This window comes from Sprattus sprattus (genome assembly GCF_963457725.1).
Source record: "Sprattus sprattus genome assembly, chromosome: 16".
NCBI lineage: Eukaryota > Metazoa > Chordata > Actinopteri > Clupeiformes > Clupeidae > Sprattus > Sprattus sprattus.
This window is the reverse complement of record NC_137914.1, coordinates 26,035,472-26,052,132: the sequence shown is the minus strand read 5'-3', so window position 1 is coordinate 26,052,132 and position 16,661 is coordinate 26,035,472. Positions and strand designations below refer to the sequence as shown.

Here is a 16,661-nt window from a genome sequence, read left to right as displayed (position 1 = left end):
CAGTGAGCTTATGGAGTTAGCATGTTGAGGTCACTGTCACTGCCTGAACATGTAAGCAAAACATCAGCTGAAATATAGGCTTTAATTGATCAACAGTGGTGCTGGTATCGTCACTGATCAAGTAATTACAGCTGCTATAAAGCCATTTAATTGAGTGTTAGCAGCTTCAGAGAAAAATGAAACTCTTGACTCGACCTTGGGGTAATCCTAACGTTATCAAAAAATGCTCTGGCTTAGCACCCTAATGTTTGTGCTGCCTAACACCCTAAAGTTGGTGCTGCTTAACACCCTAATGTTGCTGATGCCTAGCACCCTAATGTTGGTGCTGCCTAGCACCCTCATGTTTGTGCTGCCTAGCACCCTAATGTTGGTGATGCCTAGCAGTTTAATGTTAGTGCTGCCACTGGTTAATTTGAAGTGCACAGAATAGATGTTGCGATTGAAGAGCAAAGTCTACCAGCAAATTTAGCAGTTCCTACACCGCAATGGAAACAGAAAGGCTGAAAAAGGCTGATTAGAGGGCCGCTCTTGATAATGTTTGAGCCACCTGGGATGGGTGAAGTTCCTGCAGTGGAAGATTGCTTACCGGCTTCAGAGCTCTCTATGAATTCCCATTGTCTATAATGATGTGTTCTTTTCATCTCTCCATGACAGCATGTACTTTCATTTCTACAAGATTCAGACTGGCCAGGGCGCTAAAAGTGCAGTCCTGAGGTAACAATGAAAGAATAATGCTTCCTGATGCGTTGTTCAGCACCTTTAGACATGATATGATATAGGGTATATTCCTTATATATTTTTACAGTCTCACCATCATCATTATCATCAGTCCACACTGAATTAGACCTGTGCAAAACCTGCAGCACAGAAAAGTCTACCTTACCACCACCATAAAATATTTATAGGCAGTCCAGCCGTCCTTCGTCACACCATTGTGTGTTTTTCTTTAGTGCCTCTGATCCAGCCCAACCATGAACAGTGTGCTCCAAACATTCAAGCTTTGGGGCATGTCACACACACACAGACACACACAGACACACACAGACAAAGGCACAGACACAGGCACAGACACAGACACAAACACAGACACAGACACAAACACAGACACAGACACAGACACAGACACAGACACAGACACAGACACAGACACAGACACAGACACAGACACAGACACAAGTAACAGCGGAGAGGCAGGCAGCTAGCTTACCTGCTCATTGGCATTCATGCATTGCAGTTTCATCTGTTTCAGGTAGGTGGCAGTAAGAGGCATGTTATAGTCAATGAGGTCTGGGACCAGAGAAGTGGGGCGGTCATTTTCTGTAAGGGGGAAAAAAATGCAAAAATATTTTAGGAGTTTTTCTTCTCACTCTTCAGGTTGCATGCTTAGCCCACTATTATACACTCTCTACACCCATGACTGTACTCCCTCCTGCCCCTCCAACAAAATCTTCAAATTAACAGATGACACAACAGTGCTTGGCCTCATCTCCAACAACGATGAGGCTGCCTACAGGAAAGAAGTGGAAAACCTGGCAGTCTGGTGTTCTGAGCACAACCTCAGTCTCAACATAAAAAAAAAGATGATCAATGACCTCCGAAAGTCTGCCCAGCACAATCACCATCTCCCACTCCACATCAATGGTGAAGAGGTTGAGCGAGTCACCTCTTTTAAGTTTCTGGGTCTAACGCTGACGGAGGAGTTGTCCTGGGACAACAACACAGCTTCCATCTTGGGGAAAGCCCAGCAACGCCTCTTCTACCTCCGGAAGCTGAGGAAAGAAAACCTTCCTCAGAGGATACTGTGTAACTTCTACCGCTGCGCTATAGAGAGTGTGCTGACATACTGCCTGAATGTATGGTTCTCCAGCTGCACAAAGGCGGAGCAGGCAGCCATCCAGAGGCTGATTAAAACAGCGGGAGTATCATCGGAGCAGAGCTGCCCGACATCTATTCCCTCCCCTCCTCCCGTTGCCTGCAGGGTTCAAATCGGATCCTCATGGACCCTTCCCACCCTGCCCATCACCTGTTCCCGTTACTCTCGTTAGGGAAAGGGTTCAGATCAACAAAAGCACACACCTCCAGATGGCAAAGAGCTTCTATCCGCGTGCAATAAGGCTTCTCAACAGCTCACCCAAAACCCCTCCACCTCCCCACCGGCCCACCGACCGCCACGCCTCCATGGACTGCACTCTACCCTGCAATTATTGATGCACTTCAATGTATATATATATATATTGCTTTTTTGTATTGACTCAGGGATTTTTATGTATCTATTTATTAATTGTTATTTATTATTAATTAGCTGCGGCAGTTAATGTCCACAGCAACTTAGGCTTTTAGCTGTCTGATGCTGCCTCGTCCGTCTTGTTGTTTATGTGACAATGACAAATAAAGTACTTTGAATAAGTATGAAAACAGATTCTCTGGTAACAAACTAAATGTGATCAATATTCAAACTAATATTTCAGTCTTGATAACCACATTCTTCTTCAACAGACACATACAGGGAGTTTTCATTCTAAAGAATACATTCCTTGCTCATTATTTATTTATCAAAGAGCGGGTAAATCAATGCAATTCCAACATTCTAGTTTCAGAAGCCTGCTTTACTCCTAAATCCCAGTGCCCTGTTATTCCACGTAAAACCAGTATCCAATTACTCTTTGTATCCTCCATATTCTATTGAGCATCACTGTTAGAGATACATTAAATGTAAAAAACACTTCTCAAATACTCTAATTAAAAAAGACAAACATACTTTAATTTACACGTTTTTTAATATATTGATCTATAATTAATACATTTTTTCGGATACTATAGGAGGCAAATGTGTAAAGAAAGGATACAACATGATCATTATGATAGAGCTGCATTCCTGACATTACAACGATTCTGCATGCTTGTGACAGCTGCTTCAGAGAGCCGTAAGTCTTGACACCCCTCTGCTGGCGTGGCTGAGAACTGGGAGCTGACTGACAGGAAGAGTCCACTGGCCAGGTATTCACTGGTCAATCATGTCTCTTAAATAATGTTTCTTTGTACAATTACTTCAGTTCAGTTTTGCTTCATATTAAAAAGACTACATTCAATTTATTTACAAGAATGTTTTCTTCTTTTGTATACAAGCATAGGAGATTAGACCTGTCTAGAAATCCTGTAAACACTAAGTAACAGACCAGTATGTGGAGACATCATTATAAAATACTTGAAGTGGACTCTAATCTAAGAGGGTAACAGTGTTTGGAAAGCAATAAGCCTGTCTGATATTTAGTATTCTCTACTCTGGGTGTTTCACTTTACCCTCTTTCAGTCTCACTCCAGGACATGAGGGTCTACTTTCACTTCCCCTCTGATCAAGATAGCTGATAGGAAGTCCTGAAATGTACTACACCACAGTCCCATCACAAGTGGGCCTCTTGGGGACAATTTTTGACATGTTTTCATCAAAACTTTTGGCTGCTTAGTAAGAGGAGCACATGAAGTTGATGATGGGATACTGTGCACAGATCACAGATTTATACATTCAGAGGCAACATTAAAGTGAGGAAGTAAGCACAACACTATGAATGTCACAATCCTTAGGTGTGACTGTGTTTAGAATGTGTTGTTTAGAATGTCTTGCATAATGATCCTGAATATGATTTGAATCTTTTATGTGTGAACGTAATATGTGTTATGACTGTCCCACAGTATATATATATACACACACACACACACATATATATATATTTAGTTAGTGTGCTTTACATGTTTTGTGAATGTTGTAGTGGTCCATGTGAGTCTCTGACCTTTGAACTCTGCAGTGCTGGGGTTGATGTGCATCCTCTTCTGGCATTCTCCACAGCTCATCAGGAAACGGGTCACAGCCTCTCTGGGTAAGAAGGCGTATGTCTCTGCGATCTGCATCCAGGGCAGAGATGTGATGGTAACACAATGAGACAAAGGAAGGGGAGTAAGAGGAGTTATAATAGGAAGTGGATTAAGATTGAGTTTGCCCCCCTAAATATTTCAGTGATTGACCATTTGGATGCTTCCATTTGAGCTGGTCCAGATTCTTTCACTTAGATAAAATATTATTAATGTTGTTAATGCTGGAACATGTGTTCACTATTCAGGAACAGAGACAGAAGAATGGCAACGATGCGCCAAGACTGTAAGTGCCTTTGCTTCTTTTCCTTGACCTCAACAATTTCAAATCAAAATCTGTAAAATAGCCTTAGCCAAAACCATGTCTCCTCTGCACCTATCTTGTGTCTCGCTCTGTCCTTATCCCTTCTGTCCCTCTCCCTCTCCTTTTCTCTCTCCCTCTCCCCTCTCTGTGTTTCCATCTCTCTCTTCCCTGCCGGCATGTCTGTGCCGTACGTGACCTTCACACACGCACAGACACACACACATACACACACACACACACAGAACAGAAGCCGGACGGCCGAGAGGAGCATCACGGATGCGGTCTTCTCCCTCCGTGGCCTCGGGCTATGGGATAGGAAAGGCCACCCAAAGATGATCCGCACCTCCGAGAGGGACACTCAGCCCCCCCACCCCCTGCCCCCCCCCGTTCCCCCCACCCCAAAGCACTGTCTGGTAGGGCTAGGGAGATGAGACGTGACAGGAGGTCTCTGCAGGGCAAGAGGCAACGCAGGGCTTAACTCCAGAGACCCAGAGAGTCCCACAGGCACTGGAACCCTCCCCATGCCCCCACCACACACCCATGCCACTGTCCTCTGGACACGAACCTCCCCTTCAACTGTTCTCAGTTGCTTACTTTACAAACATGAGGCCATCTCCTCTACCACTATCTTTTACAATTCTGTTATCAAGCTTGCTTAGATGAGATAAAATAGCGTGTCTTTGTTCACACATGGGTTCATATCCTCAAGCCCACAAAACACAAGACCCTTATACTGTCTACATCTTGTCCTAAAGAGCCCAATTGAACTTCATGGGGTGGCGTGTGAAAATGTATTAATGTAATCACTGGTAATTGCTTTTTATTTACAGTGCTCACAAATTCCTTGCAGGGCAATTGTAAACATGGGAGGTCTCAGGGGGATGCATGCAGTTACACAAAGCTGCCAGTAGAGGGGGCATCAAAGAGCAGCAGGCCAGGAAAGCTGGGAGCAAGATGTGGGTGCACAGGAACTGTACATGATTTGTCCTCCCAAACAGCTATGTCTCACGGCAGGCAAGCTGCTAAATGGGTTTGGTTCCGACTGGGTCTTAATTGCCTGACTGAGGCAGAACATGGTTTGATTGGCATATCCCTGAAATGCAGTTTGGTGTGTATTAGAAGGAAGTAAAACTGTATAAATCTGTGCACAAATCAAAACGTGTGTAAAGCAAAGACAGCATATTGATTGAGATTATGTGTATTTTGTCTTTCAACTAAATTCTTACAGTGTTCAGACTCGCGGTCAGGATGGCGAAATATCCAATGACACCCAATCACAGATAATTACAGCCTATCATGGCCGGTTGAAGCCACATCAAATCAATCCAATCACAAGCAATCACCACTTGTCACACTTTATTACCACAAGTCACAACCAATCAGAGAGCAGAAAGTTTCGGGTTTTCTTGGTCCCCTGATGGACACCAGTCTAACAGGTCTGCCGAGGTTTCCCTGAATGCCAAATGTCAAGAAAACAGACCTATCGGGCCTGTAATTGCTTTAATTAGGCGATTAGCACAGTGTTTGGCTGGAGTTATAACCTGACACCTGCGCTCCCACAGTGACTAAGCACTACACTGGGGACAAAGAGCCTTGAGGCATTGGCCCTAGGATGTTCCATCCCAACCTTTAGTCTCCCACCTTGTTATTAGTTATATGGGTAACCGAATCCCTGGGACAGACACAGGTACTTCAACACCTGCTCGACACGAGGCAGTGGCATCATACATCAAAAATATAAATGGTTGTGAAAAAAAAACTGGGTTTGAGCCTCCAATTGAGCTCTCCGCCAGTCCTGTCCTTTTCAAAGTGAGTGAGACAGGCGGCGGGTGTTTCATTTCTCCGCTCCTGGCACCACCACAGGGAGAGAAGAGTCATTCATTGACTTCACCTGGAGCTCATTCTGTCGTCAGTGCTGCTGTAGTAGCTGCTGATAAGTCACGCTCAGTCTAACATGATTTAGAAGGGGGCAAAAAGCAAATCATGAAACCAGTTGAGAGAAAAGAAATCTGACAGTGCCTTTTTTTATCCCTCACATTCATGCCAACTCACAAATGCGAGCCAACATGATAGGGCTGGATTGCCAAACACTCTTTTTTTTTCTTTTTCCTTCTTCATAATGGGCCCACGAGCTCAACTTCCTCAAACTCCACATAAGTGTTTACAACATTCTACCCCCTCTCAAGTAAGAGAATCGTACACAATGAAATCATCTTATTATTTACTACAGAATATTCTACATACATACCACTATAGATAGTCCACGCTCTGCAATATAGATAGCACAATATAGTACAATCAAACACTGATCTCCTGCACCACTGATGCTTCAGAAATAGAGTCTCTATTGTTGTTATTGTGTATTATTGTAGTTCCTTAACAACTTCAAGGTGACACTTGACGCACAACACTTTCCTTCTAATGGAGTAGGCGGAATTGAACGTCACTGACAAGATCAAGCTAGATAAAGATTCTTTTTACACTCGATACACATTACCTTTTCCTAATTGTCATTATTAAAGGCATTATTTATATTTGATTAATTTGTCAATGACAATTTTAAGAACCATAATATATTTTAATTTGACTACTTTAATTTGACCACTATGTTGCCAAAAACAATAGCAAAGAGCCAATTTGCATCCTGAGTTCCTGTTGCGTTTATTCCAAAATATGGACCTTTATAGATTTGTGAGTATCTTTCCATAAAAACACGTGTTATCTAAATGAAGGTTGTGTTGGGCACGTGATTTCTCACCGCCTTGTAGGTCTTCTTCTGGCCCGCATGCTTGGGGGCTCGACCGGGATCGGCCCCCATCTCCACATGCATGGCATAGATGATGTCGAAGAAGTCCTCCACCACCGCCACTCGCTTCAGGGAGCTGTCCTGGGTCGCGCTGCCATCTGAACACTGTAAAAGGGGGAGGGGCAGAAGGTGACAGGAAGTTAATGAGCCAGTGTTACCTCCGAGAAGCCAGATAACCACAAGAAATGGTCACATAGCACAAACTAGGGGGTTTGCACAAGAAGAATGAAGAGAGTAGAGAAGTGCAATGGCCAAAAGTGTCAGTATAAGGAGAGCTTAGAAGGGGGGAAAATATAACAAATGGATGGCCTTTCTGCCAGATACTTATGGGCTGAGAAATTTTGGCATAAGCCTTTCAGAGCTGCAGCAGAATACTTTTTTTTCCCCCTCGACAAGAACTAAGCACACACTCTGCTGAGCCACAGTGAAAGTGTTGGCACCTTTTTTTCCCCCACACAGCAAGCTGTCTGCCTGATGTCACAGCCCTCTACTGTAGCTTTCAGGAGCTTTGCTTCGTTAGAGCATCTCACTTTCCCTGCCTGTGATGCTCGACTGGTCCTCAGCTGCACCAGGCGCTGTGGCTCACTGGGATGTTGAAGGGGAAGACCATCCATCCTGAGCCCCGTGGTTTTGGCTTGAAACCACCCTGAGAGGCTTTCCCCTCTCAAAATGAGATTTCACATGCAACCCAGCGGGTTGGGCAACCGCACTAAGGATCCATTTAAAACGTGCAGGAGATTTGAGGAAGCCAAAATGATACAACGGGCCTCTTGCTGTGTTTAGAAATAACACCTTGGTGGGCAACTGTAGACTGCAGCTCCACCTCCTGCCACCATCACCCCCCAACTCTGCTTTCCATACGGCTGACCCCGTCACCATGGAAACTAACACCAGGTGTGCAGGGCAGCGGGTCATGTGACACCTGGAGGAACTCAAATTGCTACGACAACAGCCTAGCTCCCCGGACCCATGTGAGCATTTTCTGTTACCTGCTCAGGGCTGGGCTTTTGTTTCCTTATTCTTTTTTTTCCTTTGTTATATTATCTTTGTTATATATTTTTTTGTTTCACAACAGTCTGTGTTTTTTCAGTTTTTTTGTTACATTTTTAGTTTCATTTCTTTAGTTCCTGTTTTCTGTCATGTCTCTTTGTTCTCTTGCTTCCTCTATTGAAATGATTTCAATCCCCCACCTCTAGGCACATGAACAGGAATGATGTATCACTCGATAAAAACCTTGATTAAACATTACTAAATGAATACCAAACATACTTCCCAACAACAAAACTTCATAACATAAGTATCATAAGTATACTATTGTCAGGATGAGGTTAAGCAACTTTAGACTGAAGAACAAACAAATAACAGGACTTTAGCATCGAAAAGGCCAGTACATGGCATGATAATTACCCAATATAAATATTAAGTGGGAAATGTATTTGTTGTCTGCGTCCCTAATAGGCAATGAGAGTTTGTGTGTCAGGGGGAAATCCCTTGAGTGGAATGATCCCTAGATGTACACGGGACAGCAGCTCAACGGTATTCCCCTCTCTCCCTTTTATCTTCCTCTTTTCTGGTTCCTGGAGGAACCTCTATCCATTCCCCTGCTCTGCCATAACCACACTTTTTTCTTTTTGTTTCTCTGGCTCCACCTCTATGAAGACATTTTCTTTTTCTTTCTTTCTTTCCCTCCCTTTATCTGTCCCGCTCCCCTTTTCCTCGCTCCCCTCTCCCAAGTGCCAGGTAATGAACGTTGCTATGACAACTAAAACCAGCACACAGAACGGGTTTGCTTTAATCCGGCCCTCTCCTCCAGCCACTCTCTCCTTGTGTGTGTGTGTGTGTGTGTGTGTGTGTGTGTGTGTGTGTGTGTGTGTGTGTGTGTGTGTGTGTGTGTGTGTGTGTGTGTGTGTGTGTGTGTGTCCTCTGCTCTGGCTAATTATATTTTTATTTCATGAAAAGAATTCAGTATTGGTATTATTAACAGTTCATTCCAGTAGCAGTAGTGGGAGTGCTAGTGGTAAGACTGAACCTTTTTCATCACCCAGCCTCAGCTCATCTGCATGGCCCTTATCCTGAATCAGCTTTCTTTGTTCTCTCTCTCTCTCTCTCTCTCTCTCTCTCTCTCACCCTCTTGCTCTCCCTCATTTTATTAAAACATTGCAGAGATTATTCTTCTTTAACGTACAAAAAACTAGGCAACTTCCATATATTATACAAAGGAAGAAAGCACAGCTTGGGGAAAACGGTCATTTGACACTCCCTGCCCCGTTGTCAATATTTTATATCTCAAATCAGTGATACGTACACGTACGCAGACTCAAACGCAAACACAGGCGCATAAACAGACAAACAAAACTGCTAGCCATACCCTGGTTCAGGGCACATCACTGTCCAGAACAAGACTCTGGGTGACTAATCTGGGCCATGAGGCTGGGGGTGGGGGGGTGGGGCGGCAGTGGAGGAGGCCTTCATGGCTAGCAGCAGAAAGCCTCCAGCACTGCTGGCTTAGACACGGGACACTGTCTGGGACAAATTTAACCTCCCCCAGCGAAGAGGGCCCCGACTGGGGGGAAATTATTAATAATTCCCCAGTCACTGGCCGGTTCATGATCAACGATGCTGTCAGGGGCATATAATAACACTACTCCTTTAGCGGCCAGCCTCCCCACCTCAGACAGTAGGCTACATTAATAAGGGTCAGGGAGAAAAATTCACCAGATTACAACGGGGTTGAGGGTCAGCCGTGAGCAGGGGAGAGCCGATGAGCTTTTAAACCACGCTAACAGGGACCGGTCCATTATAAGGTCTACGTGAGTGTAATTATGACACCTTGCTGTGTCTGTTTGAATAACCTGTGTGTTTAATCATTAAACCACACTAGCACTAAAGCCTCGGAGGAGAACAGCTGTTCAATGGCCCAGTGAATATGTGCTTTCCTGGTCATCGCGTCGTTTTAAAGAGGCGCGGCAAAATGTCAGCGTCGGTAATCACCATTTCCTGTGGCAGCTCTCACAAGGCAGGAGTGCCCTCCTCACTCCCAATCCTTCTACATCACGCCGCTCTCTTTTTCTCTCCCTCTCTCCACCTCTCCAAATCCTGCAGGTCCTTGCACTCACCAGACGAGCCATATTATGCTACACCCATCCCTCTCACACGTCTCTCTCTCTCTCTCTCTCTCTCTCTCTCTCTCTCACACTCTCTTGCTCTCTCCGTCCCGCTCCAAACAGCTCTGTTGCTAGGAGACTGGAGGGGCTGTTTCGGCAAGCGGCCGCCCCCGACCCCCCACCCCCCTCTGGCAGTCGCTCACACACACTCACACACAGACACACGAAGACTCACATAGCCCCCCCCCCCCCCACACACACACACAGCAGTGAGTCTCACTCTAAGTGGTCCTACACACACACCCACTAACACACACACAAACACACACCCATACACACACACACACACACACACAAGAGCAGTGGAGAAGGGGAGATGAGAGGTGAGGCAGCTGGGTCACACACAAGCACACAAAATATACACACTCACACATACACACAGAGATACTCTCTCACACACAAAGACACACAAACACACATACATACACACACACAGGCCAGTGGAGAGAAGAGACCCGGCAAATATTTAAGATTAAAAGGGCAAAATATATCGTGCTGAGTAGAGATGAAAATACTGGGCCACAGCAGGCTTTATGAGAAATGACTGCCCCATATGACATACCATCTCACTCCAGACTTTATATAATGTGTACTATTCCATAATGTACACTGCATGATGTAAACACTGCCACTTCTGGCTAAAGGCTGTACTGTCAAATTAGACTTAAACTTAAATAAAAAATCTAATCCACTGTTATTGTTACTACTACCACTAATTACTAATCACCATCTAGAAACTAGAAACAACTAGAAAATGCCCCTTATTATATCACCGCAGGTAAATGTTGGCCCTGTTTTTTGCTGTGGAATATGCGTTTGCGTATAAAGCCATAACGCCCCGACCGCTCACCTAAATTACATAGGCAGGTTATAAGGGAAGACACACACTGGACACACTTTTATCTTGCAGGCTTAGGTCGACCAATGTATACTGAGCCTGTACAATGGAAACAATAATCCCTTGTCTTAAATAAACAGCAGAATATTGGTGGACAGTAATATTATGAGCATGTGGTCTTGATTATGGAAGGCATAGAGAAGCACACTGAACATTGGGGGCGGGGGGGAGGGGGTGAAAGAGAGAGTGAGAGGAGCATGCCTTCGCTGGCTTACAAGAAGGAAATGGGATAGGGGGGGTTGATTGTGTCAACACTGCTCGCGACTGTGATTAGCTCACTGTGAATGTGACAACAGGTCACCTTTTAAAGTCCCATCTCCCCACAGTGGGTCCATCAATGGGTAAATGGAGGCATAAATTGGAGGGTCCTCGTGTCCACGCGGCGGGGGCTAGGGGCTGTGCAGACCCACCGGGGTCACGAGAAGATGGAGTGTAATCCCTTGGCCCCCTTTCTCTCTCCTCTCCTCCCTCTTCACCCTCGTCACCACCCCCCTCCCTCCCTCCCTCCTCCGCTCCACTCCTCTCCCTTCCTTGTCTTCTGCCTCTCCCCTCAGTTCATAAAGCCCCTTCATTAAATCCACATTACGCCTGCCTCACTCTATTCTCTCCCTTCCAATCCCCCCTCTCTCTCTCTGCCCCTCTCTCTATTTCCCTTTTTTTCTATCGCTCTCAGAGGAAACACTGTTACAAAGTGTCCATGGCCCATCCTGCTGTTGACATTGTGACACAGTCCCAGCATTAGTCAAACCCCTCGCTATGGAGAACAAACCCCAGACTCTGCACTCGGGTCCCTCCCGGCTCTCCGTCTCAGTCTCAAATCAGCCAAACGATTATGATGACATTACTGCAGCAATAATCATCATCATCTTTGTCTTAATTATTGCCACTGATTATGCTCCTTTTATTTTTCTTTCACTGCCATCATAATTAAAGCAGTTACATGATTTCTGCTTTCCATAGGGCCTGAAATATTTAATATTCTGTGACAAGTGGTGTAGGGCAGAGTGGTAGGACCAAGTGGAGGAGAAGGAGCAACATTGCTTTTGAGATGTTTTGTTTGCATTCAACACCGAACGATAGTTCGCTAGCGATGTTGTTGTCGTAGCAGCAGTGTTACTTTGTAACACCATCGTTAACACTGATAGATGTTTGCTGGGGCACATGCCCCCCTTCACTACCCCCCACCCCCAAGCTAACCGCATCCCACCTCACGCCGTGTCACAGTGTAATTACAGGCGGACGGACGGGAGGCCGAGGACAGACAGATACGAAACGCTAATGAGCGGCTCTATGGACTAATTATGTGGCAGGGCTGGCAGCTGGACCAGAGAGAGAGTGGCACCAAGGGGAGGGGGTGGGGTGGGGTGGAGTAGGGGTGCAGTGGGAGGAGGAGAGGGCTGAGGGAGGAGGAGGGGGGCATTGGGGGGGGTGGTGGGGCAGGGAGTAGAGGCGCTCTTTTGTCCCACTGCAGCAGCAGCATCCTCCAAGAATAGAGGAGAGGAGGCGGCTTTTATCCCCACAACTCTGCACACACACACACACACACACACACACAAACACACACACACACACACACACACACACACACACACACACACGCACACACACACACACACACACACACACACGCACACGCACGCACACGCACACACACCCACACACACACATGCACACACACATGGACACACACACACACACACACACACACACACACACACACACACGCACACACACACGCACACGCACACGCACACACACCCACACACACACATGCACAAACACATGGACACACACAGTCCCTATGCCACAATCACTGCTAATTCTGCCCGGCGTCTCTGTATCTTTGCACCCGTGTGAGGGGGGCTGCTCCTTTTTGGTATATTTCTGCATATACAGTGCCAAACACTTATGCATATGGAGAAGAGCAAGACAGAGAGAGAGAGAGAGAGAGAGAGAGAGAGGACCAGTATGAGGATGGGTGACTGATGGGGTCTGCCATGCACTCACAGCACAGAGTCTTTGTGTCTGATTGTCCCATGAGTATGAGTGCACCAGGGTGTATTACACATGTACATGTGCGTGTGTGCGTGTGTGTCTGTGCGGTGTCGGGGGTTGTGTATCTGGAGCAGGGCTCCGACTCTCACACACGGGGGGAGGCCCTGCAGCCAGTTAAAAATGGTGTTAATTTCTGCTCCTATGGGAGAATGGAACTGTCTCTCCATGGCAACAGAGGGTGCCGAGGGGAGGAAAAACAGAGCAGTACCATCAGCGACCCTCTCTCTCTCTCTATCCCTCTCTCCCTTCTTTCTGTCTCTCCCTTCTTTCCCTTCTTTCTCTCTCTCTCTCTCTCTGTTTCGCTCCTGGTGCATCCACAAGTACACACACACAAAATTGTGGACATACAAACACATGCAGGTAGTGCGATCACACACAGATTTAAAGGGTTTTTTGATAAACTAAAGAATAGCAATACAGTTTGGCAGAGTGATTAAATGCAGAAAATATATTCCTTTCATCGCACTTGTGCACAAAGGGTCAAGCCCAGCTCCACACCCATCAGCAGCCCTTCCATGGGATGAGTTGGAGGCTGAATTGCTTACAAGAGACCAGAATGAAGTGGGTCAATCAGGACCGGAGTGTGTGTATGTGTGTGTGTGTGTGTGTGTGTGTGTGTGTGTGTGTGTGTGTGTGTGTGTGTGTGTGTGTGTGTGTGTGTGTGTGTGTGTGTGTGTGTGTGTGTGTGTGTGTGTGTGTGTGTGTGTGTGTGCGTGTGTGTGCATGAATGTGTTAACATAGGCACCAGCTCATTTCATTTTCCAGTCATTTAATAGCTAATCATTTTTTTAATATATTCTACACATGCGCTATTTGAAAGTCCTTGTCACTGTCTCTAAACTAAAGTGGAATCTGGCCTCATGTTCTGTTCCTTGTCCTATTTCACATAACTGTTGGACTGTGCCATGCTCCAGCTGTCCCGTGCCTGCATTACAAATGTGCCATGCAAAACTGTTACCTCCTATGCAAATGGCTGGGGAATGAAAGGGACCACTATTGTGGCTACAGAGCCTATGGGGCAAAAGCATCCATAAGACAGCGCCCTGTTTGATACTGACTCTGTCACTATCTCTGTGAGCGTGAGCGCTAGCTATCTCTGAAGATGAGCGGGCTAATTAATCAGTTAGCATAATGAGGTTCCTCCTCTGTTTAAAGGTTTCAGAGAGATGCTAATAATGGAATTCAATTGTTGGCGTTGTCGTTTTCATCCATTCTGTGACCGTCTGGACTTGTCTGATTTACAGCCTGATCAGTGTCCCGTGTTGCTACACTGGTTTTGCATATAGCAGCATCAGGCAAAATATCTGGAAATTTAAACTGTGTAATGTCCCAAGATGCAATAGCTTGGGTGTTGGCATGAAAAACCAGTCTAAGGGAGGTGTAAATTGCAGGAAGCCAAACTTTCAACGGTTTTATAACAAGCTTTTTAAATACTGTTTTTCCAGTCGGTGCAATGCAAAGGCATCTTTGTTTCTGCCTCTGGCCAGAATGGTTAAGCTTCAACCAAAAACCAAAGACAAAGAGGAGGATACCTCTGTTATAGTTGGCATGGCAACACAAACATTTCTCGGCTGAGTACATATATACTCCCATAGATACATTAATGGGGACCTGTACATATGTATGGAACATACAGAAGATGCAATTACCATGACTACAGTTTCTAAGCATGATGAAGATGTGAGTACCTCATAATCATTCACTTAGCCCATGGTGATGCTACCTCATTCCCATACTAATATACATTGGACAATACGGCAAGAAAGAATAATCAAACCATGATTGATACAAAGTGGGCTAAAAAGGCTTTTTGGCCTAACCTACTATGCTATTCTCTCTGATTTGGATGGGTTCGACTAAACAAACACACTCAGACCAGTGCTTTGCGGGGCTTGTTCTGTTAAGGGAATCTGGGCGAGTGACTAAGCAGCAGCTGGAGTATTTAAGCATTTTAGTAAATATCACACTGGCAACATGACCCCATCACACAACATAAGGTCTCCAGCACGTCCACACCTGTGCTGGTGAATGGTCCGTGGTGAGTTAGACTGTACTGACTGCTGGGACTGTGTCTGCTCTGCTCCTCCTCCTCCTTCTCCTCCTCCTCCTGCTCCTGCTCCTCTCTGAGCTCTAATCAGGCCATAATGACAGATAAACGAGGTTGAACCCCCATGCTGCAGTACAGGCTGCTGGGTACTGAGCTGTCCTTCCAGGCAATCCCAGCTAATATCGCAGCATCAAAGTGGTGCAAGAGCAAGACACAGGGAGAGAAAGAGAGAATGAGATGGAATGAAAGAAAGAGAGGGAGGAGGTAGAGAGAGGATTGGAGGAAGGCAAAGAGAAACAACGATAAAGAGAAGAGAAAGACCTAAGGGAGTGACAAGAAAAGAGAGAGTCGACCCGAGATCAAGGGGGAGTGTGTGCGCGTGTGTCAGGGGGTAGGGTATGGGGGTGGATGTGTGTGTGTGTGTGGGGGGGGGGGGGGGGGGTACAGGCTACCTTAAGCTGTCACAGCTTGTCCAGAGTTAGGTCTGCATGTGGCGTAATAGCCAGCTCCCACATGTGCTCGTACGAACAAAGGGCCGCAAGCATTGTCAGGGTGAGCAACTGATTCCAGAGTGCCCTTGCTCTGTGTGAGTGTGATCGTGTGTGTGTATGTGTGTGTGTGTGTGTGTGTGTGTGTGTGTGTGTGTGTGTGTGTGTGTGTGTGTGTGTGTGCGCGTGCGTGTGTTCTTGTGCACGTTCTTCTGTGTGTATATTTAAACCACAGGATAACTGCTCCCTCATGACCAGCTCCATACACACCCCACCCCACCCCCCCTGCCCCCTACCAAACCCCTCTTTGTCACACCCAACACCCCACCTCCCACCCCCCCCTGCACTGCTCCTGCGCCAAAACTTGGCACACCCTGGGTGCAGCTGTGGTGGTACTGGGGCCCTCTGCAGCACACTATGCACTCTAGAGATGGAGGCGAAACCATAGCACCCTCCCACCCCCCGTCCAGAACCCCCCACAGGCAGTTAGGGGTGAGGGGTGGGGGAGGGAGAGGAAGGAGGTCCACCTCAACAGTAAGTGGAGATATATCATTTTCACCTGCCAAATTCTTTGCCTATTTCCGCACAGGAGTCTTATGCATAATGTGTACTCCTCCATTTTAGGGACATTACAGTCAAATTTAAAATATTCAACACAGCTTTCACTTTCGACTGTCCTTGTAGTCAATGAGTATTTTTTACCTGTTTTACTATGTTGATAATGTTTGGATTCCCTGACATTTTCTATTTCCATAGCAGTGATACACTGCAGTATACAAAATTATGCACTTCTCTGTGTTAACACTACTAATCTTGTAATTTGTATGAGCTGCTATAAAACAAATAGAAAAAATGGCATAAATGGACCCTAGCCCCAGGGGCTGAGGGGAAGACTAACAGTATTGTATTGAACCTCAGCGCCTAGGTTGATACAGAGGTGCATTTCAGTCACTACACCTGATCTTCAGTTGGGTGTTTGCTAGGCATAATGCAATAATGCTTGGAGACAAAGAGACAGAAAGAAGGAGAAAA

The 16,661-nt window shown here is 46.0% G+C and overlaps 1 protein-coding gene across 1 annotated transcript in view; it reads right to left on the bottom strand.

Moving 5' to 3' along the window:
* The window catches only part of nol4la (nucleolar protein 4-like a), a gene marked incomplete at both ends in the record, with an annotated part of 40,086 nt that overhangs the window by 17,320 nt on the left and 6,105 nt on the right, over positions 1–16,661 (bottom strand). Inside the window, 3 exons of the mRNA XM_080853667.1 lie at positions 1,208–1,317; positions 3,789–3,900; positions 6,930–7,082. Of these exons, the coding sequence (XP_080709793.1) occupies positions 1,208–1,317; positions 3,789–3,900; positions 6,930–7,082 (375 nt within the window). The remainder of the gene's footprint in view (positions 1–1,207; positions 1,318–3,788; positions 3,901–6,929; positions 7,083–16,661) is intronic.